Source organism: Gallinula chloropus (assembly GCF_964237585.1).
Source record: "Gallinula chloropus genome assembly, chromosome: 1".
In the NCBI taxonomy this organism is placed as follows: Eukaryota; Metazoa; Chordata; class Aves; order Gruiformes; family Rallidae; genus Gallinula; species Gallinula chloropus.
Genome location: NC_140085.1, coordinates 194,924,510 through 194,943,350, shown reverse-complemented (window position 1 = coordinate 194,943,350; position 18,841 = coordinate 194,924,510). Strand labels below are relative to the sequence as shown.

At 42.6% G+C, this 18,841-nt stretch overlaps 1 protein-coding gene across 1 annotated transcript in view; it reads right to left on the bottom strand.

Annotated features, from left to right (window-relative positions):
- Positions 1-17,185, bottom strand: part of SYTL2 (synaptotagmin like 2) — a gene marked incomplete at both ends in the record, with an annotated part of 42,325 nt that extends 25,140 nt beyond the window's left edge. The window contains 3 exons of the mRNA XM_084279279.1: positions 2,928-3,063; positions 7,132-7,280; positions 17,085-17,185. Of these exons, the coding sequence (XP_084135405.1) occupies positions 2,928-3,063; positions 7,132-7,280; positions 17,085-17,185 (386 nt within the window). The remainder of the gene's footprint in view (positions 1-2,927; positions 3,064-7,131; positions 7,281-17,084) is intronic.
- Positions 17,186-18,841: the final 1,656 nt, after the last annotated feature.

Sequence of the window (18,841 nt, the reverse complement as noted above, 5' to 3'; positions counted from 1 at the left end):
TTTACCATGTCCTTTGTTGAGATTAAGCATATAGACAGATGGTATCACTGAGCAGAGGTAATATTGACAGTCTGAGTCACCCTATTAAAACTCATTCTGTGCAGGGTCACACCTTTAAAGACACTTCACACACCTGGTCTGTAAGTGCTCTGGTATGCAAGAAAAGGACCACAGTGATATAACAAAAAGAATTGTTCATAGCTTCATTACTTAATTTAGCTATTTGGTGTGTGGGGATGATGATTGCTATGCTAATTTTAAGAATATATTTCTGGGCTGATTGCTGTTCCACCCAATGCAGTGGCGCCCGGACCCGACAGCAGCCAAACTGGCTCCAGGACTGGATTTGACCCTCAACAGTTTACAAACAGATCTCCCAGAACAGAACTTTCTTCATGTTCAGTAAGAATTGTTTTGGTAAGAATAGGATCTAAGACAAGAAAGTCTGGGTAATTTGTTACCACCTGTCTCTGCTCCCATCTTCAGGTTAGCAGTTGTTGGGTTTATGCAAAGCCTGCAAGCCAGTGCTGGCTTGAAGCCCACTCTTAGAAGGGGTGGAGGGGAACCCCCAAAACCCTAAACCCCACAACTCCTACAAATGTACCCTTTAAAGTCACACTTTAAAATGTTTTAAAAGCCCAAGTGCTTGAACCACAGTGTAGCATTTGGACACTAGAAGCTGTGATTCAAATGATGCAGTCTCAAGCTCTAGAATGAGTTATGTAGTTAGATAGAATGGCTGTTAGCTCCAGCCTTGTTGAGACTATAGCACTGCCAAATCATTGCTTGCAGTTCTGCTCTCCTGACAGCTAAACTGTTTGTAGTGTCAAGCCTTTCCCTCCCACCCCAGTGCTGTTTCCCCTCTGCTGCCATAAAAGACAGGCCCACAGGCACATCAGACCAGTTTCTTTCAAAGTCCAGGATCAAGAAACCAGAGAGGAGAAGTATTTTAAAAAGACATGGGGCACCTCCTGCAAATTCCCACATGCAGTGTTGTGTAGGCTTAATCTCCCAGTGAAATAAGCCCATCCTGAAACCACAAGTCATAAACTGCACATAGGCTTCCTTCATTTACTTGCTTCAGCTTTTGACGGTTTAGAAGCAAATCACCTGAGACATCTAATCAAGTATGTATGTAATGTAAATGCAAGTAAGTGTCCAGCCCACACGTTACAGATCACTTCCTGAAGTCCATTTCCAGCTGTCTCCAAAACTCTGGACTGTGTGAGCTTGCTTTAGAGGGGAGATCTTGAGCTGCTGGTGAGAGTACTAGCACACATGAACAAGGCATACACACTGGTTAATGGACTGGAGAGGGTCCAGGACAATAATTTTATCAAGCTTTGCATGGGTGTGACTTGAAGTAAGTCATCAAATCACCTCAGGTTGAAGACCACAATCAAGTTAGAACATGTAGACAATTGTTTGCAACATGACCTAAACACCTCATTATGGTATAGATTTTTGAAAAGGCTGCCCTGGCAATCAATGAAACTTCCTCTCGTTATCAATTACACAAAGTCTGTGGAATCATAATGATGAGAATACTGCTGTAAGGCTGTACTGTTTTTAAAGTATCAGCATCTTTTCCTGATGTGTACAACAACATGCAAAATATTCTGAAAAGATTTATTAATCAGCAGCATGTCTTGTGCTCCAATAAAGAAGTAACTCCATAACAATTTCCTGAATGGAAAAATCACCCACAAAACCCCCACATGTATTCAGTAACCCCTAACTGTCAGCATTATCAGCCAACCTGGCAGGGGAAGCTAACCCCATTCTTGCAATAAGCAACCTTTATCACCCCTACTGTACAACTTCATTTTTGGGGAAGTCTAACACAAAGCAGTTTGACCTTTTTCAGCATGATTTGAGATGTGGGTAAGACAAATACCCCTTTGAGTTCACTGATAATGATACATAAATGATAAGAATGACCAGTAATGCAAGCCAGAGGTAAGAGTTACACTGACCTTTTGTGCTATTCATCATGAATGTGCGTACCCAATTTGCAGACCACGAAAGTGAAAGATTCAAGTACTACTAGACATTGTACAGATGCATAGGAGGAGGCAAGCCTTGCTGTAAAGGAAAAACAGGTGACAGACAGAGAAGGACTTAGAAGACAGGCAAGAAAGTGGCAGGTTATGGAGCTGATTAGTGGCACAACCAAAAGACATCCTAAAGTAGTAACTCTGTCTTGTAACTTCAATCTGATTGCCAAGGCACAGACAATAGCTGTCTGAGTCACACCCTGGTTCTTGTTTCCTCAGTGGTGTGGATGAATCTGGCCATTTAAAGACATTTCATTTCTGGCCTAGCTAAGAGATCAGCACTTTCCTTTCCAAACACAGGCTTTGTCAATGTTTCTTCCACAGCTACACACACTACCACATGTAGTTATTTTAAAGTAAAGACATGTCTGTCTCTCAGAAATCAACTCAGGATATTTCAAAGCAAAATGGGGCTGCTAGGGATGTCTACAGACTTGAAATTGTGATTTAACACAAAATGCTGTGTAGTTCAGAAACTATCGGACAACTTTTCTCCAACAGCTACAGACTTTCACACATATCCAAGGTGACTGCCTTGTCTTGTTCTGAATGGAAACCCCTCCCTTCCAGAAAGACATTTCTTTTTCTTGGTACAATCTGACTTATTTTTCACAAGTGTCCAAAGATCCTGGTTCTTTTTTAGGCATATTTCAGGTAGATCTTCATTTGAATGCAGAACAATTAGCAGTGCAGGACTATGATTTGTCAACCTTTCACACGCACAGATTCCTTGGGGATTCTGAGGAAAAATATTCATGACCTTTGAAACAAGAGGCCAGGTATAGTATTTTGGATGGAATTTATAGGTCACAAGCTTCACCAGTCCCAATATACATTTACACACTAAGTGGGATTAAACAGACAATTTACCTGGAACATGATTGCAGTTGTTGTTCTTCTTGATGTTCCACAATGCCATGGAGTTCTGGTGGCACAAAGACTTCTTTATTAACATTGCTCACCCAGCTGTTCTTTGCTTTGTTTGATTTGCTCTGACTCACTTCAGCTAAAACAGGAAACAAGAACATTGCTCTCTCCCATATGTTCATATAGGATTCTTAAGAAGCAGATACAGGTGTTCACAGTTCAGCAGCTATTTCAAGTCTGCTATACTCAATCTGATGCCTTCTGAAGAATATTTTTTTAATGCCAATAGAAACATCACATACTGGTCTAACTGATTCACTCTACTACTCCAGGTACATCTGCCTTAGACCTAAAAGTGATCCTAAACGGATACGTTTTCTACAACAACCCTGGTAAAGGCTAATCCTGTAGTTCTTACAGCTAGAGAAACATCAAAAATTCAACCTTGGTGTCATAGAATCATAGAATTGTCTAGGTTGGAAGGGACCCCAAGGATCACACAGTTCCAACCCCTCTGCCACAGGCAGGGACACCAACCTCCAGGCTTGGATCTACACAAGGTTGCCCAGGGCCCCATCCAACCTGGCCTTGAACACCATCCAGGGACGGGGCATCCACCACCTCTCTGGGCAGCCTGTTCCAGACCCTCACCACTCCCTCTGTAAAAAACTTCCCCCTGACATCTAATCTAAACCTTCCCTCCTTTAGCTTCAATACATTTCCCCTTGTCCTGCCATTGTCTACCCTTTTAAAAAAGTTGATTTCCCTTCTGTTTCTCTGCTCCCTTCAAGGACTGGAAGGCTGCAATGAGATCCCCCTGCAGCCTTCTCTTCTCTAGGCTGAACAAGCCCAGCTCCCTCGGCCTCTCTTGTCCTGAGAGAACTAAAGCAATTAAACTATAGGAAATCAAAAATATGTTGAAGTTCAGTTAATCAAGGCAATTACTCCCTTCCTACAGCAGTAAAATGGAAGTTGGTCATAACTCACTTAAGCAGGTGGCTAATCCTTTATGGACAGACTTACCACAAGAAGTTAAGAAGGTAAGCATAAAAACAAACAGAAAGTCCCACTTTGTTCAGTACATGCTAGTAGATTTGCATTTCTTTTTGGGGTGGGACAGAATCTTATTCTGATAACTCTTTCAGAGTCAAAATATTAGCTTACATTACCTCCTCTACCATTGTTTGCACTTCTCCAATATTTCTTAATATACAAAAATAAGTAAGATTTTTGTTCTTACTTTTGCTACCCACAACTGCAGGTAGAAATCTTGACATCTAATGATTCATTGAAAGCAAGCAATTGCATGTGGTTCTGCATGTAGCAGGACATCCCTTTGCTCAAGTAATAGGATTGGGAATAATTAACCCTCATTTAAAATATTATGGCTTCACATACTTTACTTTAAACTATCAATTACTCTAAAACCTCACTAAAATTTTACAGCTGATTTTCATAATCAAGTCCAAAATCAGCCAATACCATAAACACACAATAACCACCTGTGATTTTTTTTACATTCTTTTCCATTTTAGGCTTTTCTTTTGTTAGTTTAAAAACCCCAAACTATCACACAGTAATCTCAAACTAAACTGAGCTGCCCTTACCCAAGCTCATCTCTGGGAATACAGGAAAATTGAGAGGGTGTGATGTCGCAGGATTAGACACAGGAAAGCAAGGCTACACTGTAGTTACACAACTTATAGAAAGTATCAAGCTGTAGTTCATCCCAGTTTTGAGATAAGTACTTAGCTTGCTTCATTAGCACACAGCAAAATAGGATTTAAAAAATATAAAGATTATAAATATTAGGGCAATCTGGTAAGAATAATAAGTCTTGGTCGAATGGATTTAGTAGAGCTAGAGGGTGTTAAGAGGGGCGGGGGTCAATTTCTCCAAGGAAAAAGATAAAATATCCCTTTCTGTACAAAGAATGACAAAAACGACCTTTCTCTTCAGGTTAGAAAGTCAGATGCTGAGAGACTTATAACAGAAGTGTATCAAATCCTGCACACTATATTGTACATGTTTTTGTGAATACAGATTGACTATTTTCTCTCCCAGGGATAATGTTAACAGGGATCAGTTCCAAACCAGAAAAGGAAGTGGTCACTTCTTAGATGGAAAACCTTTGTTTTAAGATGCCTCAGGACAGGACATGGTGAATGATAGAAGGGGGTGGCTTAAAAAAACTTCTTGAACAAATTAATTGGGGAAAAAAAAAAAATTCAGAAATACCTCCCCTATTGCAAATAAAGTCTGAGGTGCAACTGGCTCCAGACGGGTCCTGGCCTCAAAGCTTACACAAGCCAGAGTGCTGAGGAGAAGAGATTTTAGTCTGACCCAGCAGAGCAGCTCTTATGCACCACTTTGCTTCTCCCCAAACAAAACACTGATTTCCTTCTGATGTTAAACACAAGGCATTTTCTTCCCATAGTCTTTTTAAATAAGAGTTTCAGAATATAATAATTAAAAATATTGCCAAATGTTGTAGTCATCAATGGCTTGATGTCCAAATGGAGATCTGTGACAAGTGGTGTCCCTCAAGGCTCCATACTGGGACGGGTATTATTTAATAACTTCATCATTGATATTGATGATGAGGTTGAGTGCACCCTCAGCAAGTTTGCAGATGATACCAAGCTAAGTGGTGCAGCTGGCATGCCAGAAGGACAGGATGCCATCCAGTGGGACCTGGAAAAGCTGGAGAAGCGGGTCCATGGCAACCTCATGAGCTTGAACAAGAACAATTGCAAGGTCCTGCACTGGGGTCAGGGCAATCCTCATCATGATGATGTGCTAGAGAGCAGCTCTGCAGAGGAGGACTCGGGAGTGATGGTGGATGAGAAGCTTGACATGAGCCAACAATGTGTGCTCACAGCCCAAAAGGCCGATCATATCCTGCCCTCCATCAAAAGGAGTGTGGTCAGCAGGTCAAGAGAGGGGATTCTAGCCCCTCTACACTGGTCTTGTGAGATCCCACCTGGATTACTGTATCCAGTTCTGGAGTCCCCAACATAAAGAAGGGCATGGAACTGTTGGACCATGTACAGAAGAGGGCCATGAAGACGATCAGAGGGCTGGAGCATCTCTCCTATGAAGCCAGGCTGAGAGAGTTTGGCTTGTTCAGCCTGGAGAAGAGAAGGATCTGAGGAGATCTTACAGTGGCCTTCCAGTACCTGAAGGGGCCTACAAGGAAGTTGGGGAGGGACTTTTTAGAAGGGCATGGAGCAATAAGACAAGGGGGAATGGTTTTAAATTGGAAGGTGGTAGATTTAGATTGAATACTAGGAAAAAATTCTTCAATATGAGGGTGGCGAGGCACTGGAAGAAGTTGCCCTGGGAGGTGGTGGCTGGCTCCTCCCTGGAGGTGTTCAAGGCCAGGTTGGTGAGGTTGAGCAGACAGGTATAGTGACAGGTGTCCCTGCCCATGGCAGGGGGTTGGAACTTGATGGTCTTTACGGTCTCTTCTATGCCAAACCATTCTGATTACCTAGTTTACACACTCAGTTTACTCCTACCTCTCTACTGCTACATTACTCTCTGCAACTGTTACCTGACACATGAGCACAACTGGCTTTAAGAAACATTTCTAACAGATCATTTGAGGGCACCCACCATGATGTGGGGAATGGCAGGTACATCCAAAGGTAAGCTGGACACACATGTCAGTTCTAGCTGCCAGATCTCTTCACATGTATACTTCAGTAGTTACAACCAGCAGCTCTAGCTCATGGCACTTACTATTTTGAATCAACAGGAATCACATTTGGTGTCCTTAAAAATAATAATTTTTAAAATAATAGTTAAAAATTAATTAATTAAGCCTCAGAGGGCTCAAACTGAGTACCCCAAAACCTTGGAAATCCATACTAAAACCCTCAATCTCCAATTCTTTGCATATTCCAGGGTAGCCCATGGGGCCTCAAAAAATGGGAATGAGAATGGAGTGCAGGGGGCTTTCAGTTCCTCACAAACACAAGCCAGTCCCTCTTGTTAGCAGTCATCTCACAGACCTCTCTTTAATACATAGCACTGGGGGGAGGAAAGATTAAAGCTTACGATGCAAGCTACATAGGAAATCTATTCTGTAACATTTTCTGCTTGTAGAGATAGCAATATTCTTCCTGTATTTCACATGCAAGTGTCTGAGGTTAGCTACATAAGAGCCAGCCTTTCTAACATAAAATGTAAACCAAGTGCTTACCCAGAGTGGCAGGTTTCCGGCGCATAGAAGCTCTTATGATATCTGCTCCATGTATCTTATCCCTGTGCCTCTTTGACTTTGCTTCATAAAACCACTGCCCACTCATATTCTTTAGCTGAACATCATCTTTGACTTTTTCTGGTAAATGCCTGAGAAGGGAAAAAAAAAAGGAAAGAATGAGACACACACAGCCTACTAACCTGTGTGAGCAGAGTAAAAGTCAGATTGGGGGGGTGTGGGAATGACACAGACTGTTTTTGTTTGTTTGTTGATTTTTTAATGTGGTCTCAGCATGTTATTTCCATCTTGTTACCTGTTGTATTCATATTATGAAGGATGACAAAGAACGAGAAAGGGAAGAGCCTCAGCCCTGGCACCCTCAGAGTATTAGTAGATGTAACTCTTAAAAATATACATTTAAAAAAATCTGATAAACTGTCAAGCACACAGAGCTCTGGAGAAGCCTCTGATAACTGCAGATCTTGACTTCGTACCTCCAAAGACCAACTTCCAAGCTTGAAACTGAGATAAGCTAGCCAAGCAGTCTGTTCCACAATTATGTCCATGGCTGTTCTGGGGCCTTTTCAGGCTGTCCATACAGCACTACTTTTATACACACACTTCAAAAGCACACTGGGAAGGTGGTGTCATTTTTTCCATGGGTTACACAACAATCCTTGTATCAATACAATGAGTTACAAAGGAAGACAGCCTCACATGAAACAAACAACACAATTTTACATTGTTTATTAATCTACACGTAATCACCACATGAGCTGCTGCCATTTTAAACACTGTGAAGTAAGCTTTTAATAATTTGATTTCAGATTCAGGGACACACTGCTTTTACAAAGCATACTTTAACTGAGTAAGGAGTTGCTTTGTGCAGTTTAAGAGGTTGTTTTCTTTCTTTGTTAGGCATATAACACATTAGGCATATGCTTATATGCAGCCTGGAGGTTAACCTGTAGACTAAGAAAGTTACTACATAGATCTAGAGAGTCCTCAATCAAAAAAAGTCAAGTCAAGCTTCATCTGCCTTCTTCATTCATGTCCTTTCCTTCAGCAAACAAGCTAATAGCAGAGCCCAAGGGAGAAATCCAAACAAACCAAGTTACTCAGGAACTTTAAGGTTAAAAACAACCCACACTGCTATAGGATGGTGCTACCTTCCATAAGCCTGATGACCTTTAAAGCTCCCTTCCAACCCAAACAGTTCCATGATTGGTCACCTAGTCCAATCCCAAAGAGGTTCATGCCAGTTTTAGATTTCTTGTTTTACATTTCTCCTGGAAAGAGTCCAGCAGAGGCTATGAGGGTGGTCAAAGGCCTGGAGCATCTCTCCTGTGATGAAAGGCTGAGTGAACTGGGGCTGTTCAGCTTGAGAAAAGATGACTGAGAGGGGATCTGATCCATGTTTATAAATACTTCAAGTGTGGGACACAGGGGGAAATGGCCAGCCTCTTCTCAGTGGTCTGTGGAGACAGGACAAGGGGCAATGGCCTCAAGTTGGAGCACAGGAAGTTCCACACCAATATGTGGAAGAACTTTTTCACAGTGAGAGTGACAGAGCCCTGGGACAGGCTGCCCAGGGGGCTGTGGAGTCTCCATCTCTGGAGATATTCAAGACCCATCTGGACTCCTCCCTGTGTGACCTGTCGTAGGGAACCTGTTTTGGCAGGGGCGTTGGACCCGATGATCTCTGGAGGTCCCTTCCAGCCCCTACGATCCTGTGAGTTTAGGTGAAGGAACCTCCAGTGCAATCAAGTTACGATGATGACAGTTCTTTATAGGTTCTTGGTTTGACTGTGAATTACAAGACAAACATTCACAGTAGAGAGACAACACTGAGCCAATCCTAACCTCGACATTAAGACAGACCATTCTCACGTATCACCCAACTACTACTTCTTCCTTGTACAGCCAGAAATGAAAAGGTTTATTTGAACGCAACAGCTATAGTAGAATTTGAATACCTACACTTCATTTTGAAAGTGTTGCAAACAGCCAGTCCCTTCTAGGTGTGTAAACAACTTCTGTCTCAAATCAGCTACACACAGTTGAGGCTGCCAGGAGCTGAAGTCACCAGTGACATTTCTAATGCCAAAATTCAATAGCCCACTGCATTACCGGCCATTTAAAATTTGGCCCTCCCTCTTGCTTATAACTCTGTACTTCTATAAGAGCCAAAATACACACTTCTATGCTGCAGGTCTTCCAAGCTGGAGCAGGAACACAGCAGAACACAGCTTCCCTCTGTCCTCAAGCAAACACATTACTCAGGTATGAGCCAACTCCTCATTGCTCAGCCAGTTTATGAACATAGCCAGCAGTAAGAGTGGAAATATGTCATGCAAGAACTTTTTACACAAGTGATTGCTTCTCCCTTTCACCTCCTTTCCCATGTGTTATTTGTCTCCTCAGAACAATATTCCTTAGGGCAAGGGATTGGCTTTTCAGCTGTTTGTACAGTCTGCAGGGCAGCAGAGCACTGACCTCAGCTGGTGCTTCAGGGCAATATGACAACACATGCAAAGAGAGGTTCTTTGGCTGGAAGGTACTGAGTCATGGGACAAGTATTCAGTACCCTAACCCTGCTTGATTCAAACCAGGTTCTGCTTGCTCTATTCCCCTTTGTATTCAACCACTGAAACTAGGGTGTGGTAGGAGACCTTCACCAGTCAGCTCAGGCCAGTGAATCACTGCAGAAGACAGGACCCCAGGTACTCAGTCCTGTCAGCCTGCTTACCAGCTTCTTGGACTCTTGGATCTGCAACCGATAAACATCAGCAGGACTGAGACATGGATTTGTCATGGCTCTAGACTCTTATTTACTGTCATCCATGGACAATGCAGCCATCGTTTTGGCTGGAAGTGAATGTCAGGGATGTTGCTCCCACCCCTGCGCGCTGCCTATGGAAGTGAGTTGACCTTAACACCACCAGCTCAACAGGCCTTCTAGACTTTGGGAGATGGTTACGCTTGCTAACCCAGATATAAACGTGCTATCAATTTCCCCAGTACTTCCTTTACAACCAAAACATCTGGCTGATAGGACTTGTATGAGAGGCTCACAGCACCTGACTTATAAACTACTAGTTTTGCCTTCTCACCTTGAAAATGCTTGACTTTTGTTAGCTTGGCTTACTCGTCCCTTCAAGAGACGTATTTAGCCTCCCATTTCCATCTTTTGAGGAACTAAGAGCAACATAATGTTAGAGCTACTCCCAAACATTCCCCAGCACAAAGCAGCAGATTTTCATTATCAGAAAGACAATTATTTCTAGGACTTGGCGAGTAAAAAAGGTTTTTAAGAAGCCCCTGCTCACCAACATATCATAAACTTGTTGCAAAAGCAGCTGCTGAAGTTACAAATGGGAACTGTTACAAAGCTAGATGAATCCTCAAACCCTTCTATAAGCAGGCCCTAGCAGCAGCATCAAACTGCTTTCACTGTGTGGGCTTGTTTCGCTGCTTTAGGTTGTGGTTTACCTTCAAAGGAATCAGTGAGAAATCAGACTGCAGCCATGGTTTTCCACTGCCACGTACACGTCCCAGCACACCACAACAGGATGAGAAGCCAACAGTTGATCAGCTCCTCAGCAAACAGAAAGAGGCTAACCAAGCTGTCATTATGTTGTTTTCCTCATGGTGACCGAAGAGCCAGCAAGCATCCAGGTTCAGATTCAGATTGCAGGCTCAGCTGCCCAGGTTGCAATTAGAAGAAAATTAAATAACGGCTTTACACATGATGTAAGCACGTACTATGGAGGCCTCAGTGGTGTGTTAAATCACAGAACATTAGGATTTGAAAGGGATCTTGAAAGATCCTTCGGTCTAAAACCCCTGCCAGAGCAGGATCACCCAGACTACATCACATAGGAACACGTTCTGGTGAGTTTTGAATGTCTCTACAGAAGGAGACTCCACAACCTCTCAGGGCAGCCTGTCCCAATGCTCCATCACACTCACAGTGAAAAGGTTTCTCCTTATATTCCCATGGAATTTCCTTTGCTCCAGCTTGCACCCATTGCCCCTCGTCCTATCACTGAGGAGAGCCTGGGTCCATCCTCCTGAAAAATGTCAGGTAGCCTATGTTGCAGTCTTCAGAGTGAAACAGCCTGAAGTTTAATAAACCTAGAGCCTGTTTCTTCTGTGGGAATGTTAAACTCAAGAAAATGATGGTACATAGTTAAAAGGAATTCTCTAACATCCTCTTTTAAAATAAGCCTGTTTCCCTGTTACTTAATACGATTTTTCCACTATGCCCAGATGAAAAATTTTTTATGGCAAGATGATAAAGTTTTCATCCCACTGCAGCATGAAGTACACGCTGAAAGACACTGACCAGCATACACACAGCGACTGTCAGGCACTCTGCAGGCAAACATAAAATCTACTCCTGTATCAATTGGGTTGTTTCTCCCTGGAACATCTGACAGTCAGCTCAAGGACATGGTACCACTGTAAGGCAGGAAACCTGCTCTGATAAAATCACTCCCTCTGATACAATCAACCTTCCTTTTAGCAAATCCAGAATGCTTTGCAGGCTGGAGTACTAACTCACTGAGTGTTAAAGCAAAGTGGTAATGATTTGTTTCTTTTTTAAAAAGAACAGTACATATCAATGCCTACCTGTAATTAAAATGGTTCAGTCTCTCTTTTTTCCTTCCCTGTATCCCCTTATTTATAGTCCTTCCTACAAAAAACACACACCCCAAAAAAAACCCCTACAAAACCGAAGAAAAACCCCACAAAACCAAAAAAACCCACAGAATTTTCAAGATGTTAACTTTTTATTGCTGTATTCCTCAATCAAAAGCTTAAACTCAGCTTTTCAGACTTTTTTGTGACCTCTTGTGACAAATCTTGAGACAGATCCATTAGTGTCTCACATTTCCTATTCTGAAGAAACAAAAGAAGCACCCCAGTGATTGGTGACAAAGTTCTTTAAAGCCTGACACCACCACCTTACCTACAAATTCACTTCCAAACCCCTCCTCTTGAATGAGTGGATAAGGAGGAAGGACAGAAACTTTGGGGGGATTTATCCTAAATTCTATTAACTACAAGCAAAACAATGTACTCCAAGACCAACAGAAAGATGACAAAGGATTTAGGTTCCAGGTTACCTTCTGTGCAGACACAACACATTTTGTAGTATCGCTTATGCAAGAACAGGAGTAAAAGGATATATTAGACCACACGTCATGTCAGACTTGCTGATTAGATTTGTTTGCTTGTTTTAGAGTGGCAAACAGCCATAAAAGGTTTACAAGGCAGAAAGGGTAATTGTTTAAACACTCCACTTTGTATGACCATGCCTCTTTAGTCTGCACATACCTAGATGATGTGTAGGAACAAAGTCTGTTCTGGTGTTTGTTAGAGGACTACACCCAAAACATCTATAATGGGCAGCCCCAACTTGGGAGAATGGGTTATTGCCTTTGCATGGTAGCTGCACACATATGACTCCTCTAAAAATCAGCTACTATTTAATTGCTTTCAGTAATAAAGGAATATAATTTTAAACTGGTTGAGGGCTATAGTAGGAATAATAAAGGAAATCAATGGGGTCATGCAACCTTTCCCCATCCTTGTCATAGAATGTTATGGGTTGGAAGGGATCATAGAGTTCCAACCCTCCTGCCACAGGCAGGGACACCAACCTCCAGGCCTGGATCTACACCTCCAGGGACGGGGCATCCACCACCTCTCCAGGCAGCCTGTTCCAGCACCTCACCACTCTCTCTGTAAAAAAAACTTCCCCCTAATATATAATTTAAACCTTCCTTCTTTTAGCTTTAATCCATTCCCCCCTGTCCTGCCATTGTCTACCCTTTTAAAAAGTTGATTCCCCTCCTGTTTGTCACCACAGTAATTGATCAGCAACACCTCTTGAATTCTTGCCTTTGGGATTTCTTTGGATAGAGCAAGGTTTTGGGGAGTTAGAAGTAGGTGCAAACATGAGAAAAATGCAGTCAAATTCTGCTTGTGGTCATGCATGTTCTTCCATTCTACACCTATTCAGAAGTCTGAGCATGTTAGGTCAAATAACAATACTGTGATTAATTAATCTGAGCTAGCATCTTGCTTTTGGATCCTTGGAGAACTAACCAGGCTTGATGACTAACAAGACAAACTGCCACGTATCCTGAAGTCAAAAGGAAATGCAGACACATCCAGGCCTGGAACGTTAGAATGAGCAAGTTACATGTTTGTAGATGTGTGACAAGTCAATTCCCTTTGGAAAGAAAGAGAAAACTGGAAGTTCTGTTGCTCATGGAAATATGGTCTCCACTGACAACACTAAGGTGTGCAGTGCAGTCCATGTGCTGAAGGGAAAGGATGCCATCCAGAGGGACCTTGACAGGCTTGGGAGGCGGGCCTGTACAAACTACATCAAGTTCAACAAGGCCAAGTGCAAGGTCCTGCACATGGGTCAGCATGATTCCAAGCACAGCTAAAGGTTTTTCACTGTATTTTGGTGACAGTCATTGACATTGCAATGGTAATTCCAGTTCCCCCAATGCCAATATTCAACTCACCTCAGTACCTTAAGTATATCCCATCCTAAGAAACAAAAACACCACAGCAGAGCCTTTCCTTCTGACAGTCTAGAATATAAGGAAAACTGCGGTGAAAACCACTGAAGCTACCTGTTTGAGCTGACCAGAGGCAGAGAGACTTTTATTTACACTAGAGTTTCAACACCACCACTCTCCCAATGGACATTACGAGAAAGGTCAAGTGTATGTAGCACCCAGCAGAATCAGACCCTTGAGGCTCTTTTTTCTCTTTCCACAGTGCCACACCAGTTCATGTATTAAAGGGGTTTGGCACACACACAGTGGTCCCCACCCCCACCACACAAACAAGCCCACATCAGAATTTCCCAATCTCTAGTCTCCTTCACTTTATGGAAGGAGCAAACAATCCCAAGCACAGCCCACAACAGCACTGCCAGGTCTTGCTGGGAAGGGCTGGTAACCACAGCAAGGAACCCTGGTGCAAAGGCGACCGCAAGAGCTTTCTGCCTCAGACACACTGGTGCAGGGGCCAGCCACTCCACCGCAGAAGAGTCACCCAACCACAGCCCAGAACTTCAGATATATTTCTGTTCCATGTTACCATCCCCAGAAGCAGCCCAAAGTTGTGTTAATTCTGAACTACACAACTGTAAGAAGAGTCAGGGGCTATGCTGAAGCTACTGCCAAGAAATTCAGTTAAACATTTAGCCCACTTACTTGTTCAGCACCCAAACCCCAACTGAAGCAGGGTGCATCAGAAATTCCTGCCAAGAACAAGGGCAGCAACACAAGATAAGTCAGTAGTGTGCTGAAAAATAGCTTCTAGTCTTGACAAACTGGTGCTCAGCTTTTCCCATTTTATGCTAGTTTTTTCCCCTGACAAGCAACACTGCCATTCAGAAGCTGGCAGCAGCTCCTGGGGTAATGAATCCGAGAGAGGCATCTTCTTGCACTAGGAATAAAAAATGTTTTTGATTTCCTTGGATCACACCCTCTTGTCATAGGTTCATCACTCTTTTTGCCCATGGAGAAGAAAACACCCATATTCCCTTTCCTTTGGGACGTACCTCTGCAGAGGTCAGAGAGGAAGCAAGACATGCTGTTCCCAAAACTATCAGCCTGATTCATGACTGCAGCAAGAGGAGCCACAGGATGGGACAAACACCTATTACAGCACAGAATTGAGGCAGACCAGCCAAGGAGGCTGCACGGGGCAGCCTAAGCAGCACAGCTTTACCTCAGACAGGCCATGTTAGGAGCTGTCAGCAGAGAAGGGACTCCCACCATCAGGTGATCTGTAAAATTCCACTAGGAAGTTGCTCAAAGAGGATTTTGTCGTGTTACCACTTTGCCCACGCTTCAGGAACACGGTGCAGACTGTTAGAACACCCTTCAAAACTCAAAATTTCTTAATGGGATCTCTTTCCCTGTAGAAAAGACTTCCATTATATACACATACAAACAACACTTTGTCAGGGCTTGATGTTTGTATGAGGACATCTGATCCTAACTCTTGGAATCTTCCAGGAGTGCCAGGCTGTAGGATTCAAACTAAAATACCACATCTTGTTGGATGGAGATATAATCCAGCTAGTGTTTTAATATATAATATATAAAAAGCAAGCTCCACATGCCACATCTACACAGAAAAATCAAGTTCATCTGTAAGTTTCCAGTTTCTCAGAAGTTATAATATTCAGAAGAGACATTTTATTGTAGGAACAAGCATGTTGATTACAGGCTGCTACAACCTGCAGTCCCTTGTGTTTTCCACCACACCCTCTTGAACTAGAATTACAAGTGGCAAAAGCAAAGTTACACAGACAAAAATATTTGTTGACAACCCTTTCAGGCCACTACTGAGAGTGACTTTTATAATTTTCTGTTCCAGGAAGAGCTTTTTTCCCTGGATACTGTTTTCAAACTCACATCTACAATTACTTTCCCTGAGGTCTTTCAAATCTGGCACTGATGCACCATTCCAAGACTAGAACCAGCATTTTTTCTACTTATAGTTCTGTTACAGCAAAGACAGTTTTCTCCTTTTGGAAGCAGGTGACAAAACTGTGCGGTGAGAACATCTTCTCCTCAAGGTGCATTAAGAGAGCAGGGGAAAAAACTGGGAACGTTGCCTAGACTGATTTTAGTGGAATCAGTGGAGCAATTGCCGTAAGAATAGAAGCCTCTTAAACCAGAAGAAGCAAATGGTTTGACCTTTATTGCTCCTACACTGAAAAAAGCAAGAGGAGTAACTCAACTACACACTGTCCAAATGACCCCAAGGCAGCAAAATGAAATGCTGCTCTTGGGGCAAGTGGCAAAGCTGCCATTTCATTTGCTTCAGGGTACACCTACACAGAGGGCATTTGTCAAAAAGTATTTCTCAGCAGAAGAGAAGCATCACAGATCCCTCATGGTTGGAGTAATCTCAAAACATTTAAATGAGATACAGCTTCATGAGGAACATCACAATAAGAGTACTGAATCACTAAGAAAAAGCCCTGTCTCAGCAGAGCCCTTTCAACACGTGTGTGCTACAGCACAAAGGGACCTGGGCTCCTTTTTTCATTAGTCAGCCACTTAACATCTTGTGTAGCTGAAACAGCTACTTTCCTTCACACTGAAAAAAGCCCTGACTACTAAAATTCTCATTCTCAAGCAGGTAGGTATCTGTCTCAGCTGAAAGCACTGTTCAGCCATCTACACAAGTACAAATCACAGCTTTCCCAAAGCCAAGTCATCTGCTGAATGCTGTTTTCCATGCAGACATCTCTATTCATGGCAGCTACCCCAACAGCAGCTCTAAGAAAACCTCCCAGCACACAAAACACTCCAGAAAAACACCGCATTGCTCAGTCTGTGACACCACAAAGAAAACTGGGAGCAATTTTCTGCTTTAGCCACAGATCGTAAGGACTTCTCTTGGCAATGGAGCACAGCTTTGCTACCTCCCCTGCACTGTAGCTCTAATGCTCCACATATTTGAGGTATAACTTCATCACTTAGACATACTGCTGACTGCATCAATAGTGACTTCTTTGTTGGCTTGGGGCTCTAATGATCCTTTGGAAACGCGTCTCCCCCCTCAGTGTGCATTAGTACAGTTTGCAAAGGTTTTGGTACTTGCAAAATTAATCCTTTTCTGAGGAAACTAAGCCAGATGCTTAGCAAGTCAGACATAGCAAACGTGCTTGGCCCCTTGGGGAATTTAAGGGGTTCAAATCAACAGTTAGTGTTTGGGCCAGTAGTGACCCATTTGTGTCAGGGACTATGCTAGATCTAACCCAGGATAAAAGTCTCCAAAACACATATACTGTGGAACACAGAGCCCTCATCAACAACTGCTTTTAGGTACTGCTGAATAACTCAGTATATGAACTGTGCAGTCTTCCCAGGACAACACAGGGCACTAGGTCCCCTTACCTGACTCTCTCTTCTTCAGCTCTTTTAAGCTCTGCATCCCGTTGCAGCACCTTCATTATCGCCTCTTGCTCCTCCTCTGTTAGGAAGCTTAGGTCAATCATCTTGTCTGTGTTTAGGGATTGGTAAAGTATTCAGGAAGATCTTAAATCCTGCTGAGGAGGGTAGTCTTGTAGTCTGCTTTAAAGGTATGGAAAAAGAGAAGTCTTTTTTAGCAGGCACTGAGAAAGCTGGACGAGGGTACTGTCAGTTGTTTAATGAGCCCCAAACATTGCTTCCTTGCAGTAGAGTATGTGCATGCTTCCCTAGAGAACAGACTTTTGGGAACGTGTTGCATTCCTGCTTGCCTTCACAGCAATGTCTCCTCAGGTTGTCCTCTCAGCTCTGCTTCTTGGAGTAACAGTTCATTGACCCAGCATATCCAGTGTTTAAGAACAAACAAAACATCCCCTAAAAGAGAGACAAGGAAGAACAAACTGTGATATCAGGGATCAGGGAAGTAGATTATGTCTACATTTTTAATTAAAAGAAACAAGTTTTTCAGTGTGATTAAGCTACTTTGTGAAGTTCAAATGGTCACTTCAAGTCAAACCTGTTTTACAGGCCTCTTGAGCAAGGTGGCCATATAATGGCTCACACCCTAAAACACAGAATTAAGTGTCATTCAAATTACAAAGTTTTAAAATAAATGCATCTTAAAGTTATCCTTTAAATCAGAAGAACCATTTGAAAGAGAGAGGGAAGGGAAAAAATAAAATCAAGAACATCTAGAACGTTCATTTAAAGTTAAAAAAAAAGTAGTCACAAGTATTGACATCATATTCAAGAGGACAGGAGAAACATGTGTCTGTGGATATCGTACACAGATAGGCAAGAGCCAGATATCTCTGTAGAAAAATTCAACGATGCTTGCAGCCCTGATTCACAGCCCAACATGCCTCTGCGGTGTTAACCTTCTGTCAGCATAGGTTTTAATCACATCCATGAACTTTCTTCACAAGGGCTAAAGTTTGGGGTTTGTTTATTTAAAGAAAGATTGCCTGAACTCCAGGAACTGAAGACTTAAAAGAAAAAATACCAAAAAACCAATCAACCAAATAAAAAACTCAAAAAAACAATAAAAATCGTCACACACAGCCACTTGGACTAAAACCCATAAGCTGGCTATGCTGATTTATTTAGCACTAACACACATCTTGGACATTATTTTTAGTAAGTCACCAACCCAACAGAACAGAAGAACCACTCCATTTGGACAAGCCACTAAACTTTTGGACCCTGCTCCTACTAAACTCTGTGCCTTGCCCTCCACACCTGTCTTCCCACTCCAAGCCTTCAAAGACTCTGCTTTCAGATGATCAGAAAGGCAGCAGTCATCACAAGCCTGGAGGAAACCCCCTGGGGTGGTCCTCAGAAAGCTGCCAAACGCAACATGTTGCAGCAGTGAGATGGGAGGAGGCTGGGAATGCCTAACAGGAATTTGTACCTTCCTGTTCAAGATTTGGGGAGAGTGTTTTCAAATTGTAGCAATGCCTCTTTCTGCAGGATTTTGTCTTCTATTTGTAACAAAAATATGTATGACTCAAAAGCTACTCACAATCTACTCAGAAATGGAATCAGAGAACTATAGAAAGGTTATGGTTGGAAAAGGCCTTCAAGATCGAGTCCAACCATCTATCCATCCCTAATAGGTTCAACACTAGACTAAGTACAACAACTAGAAGCAACAAGTTTAAGAAACTATTTCCTCAAAATCCCCC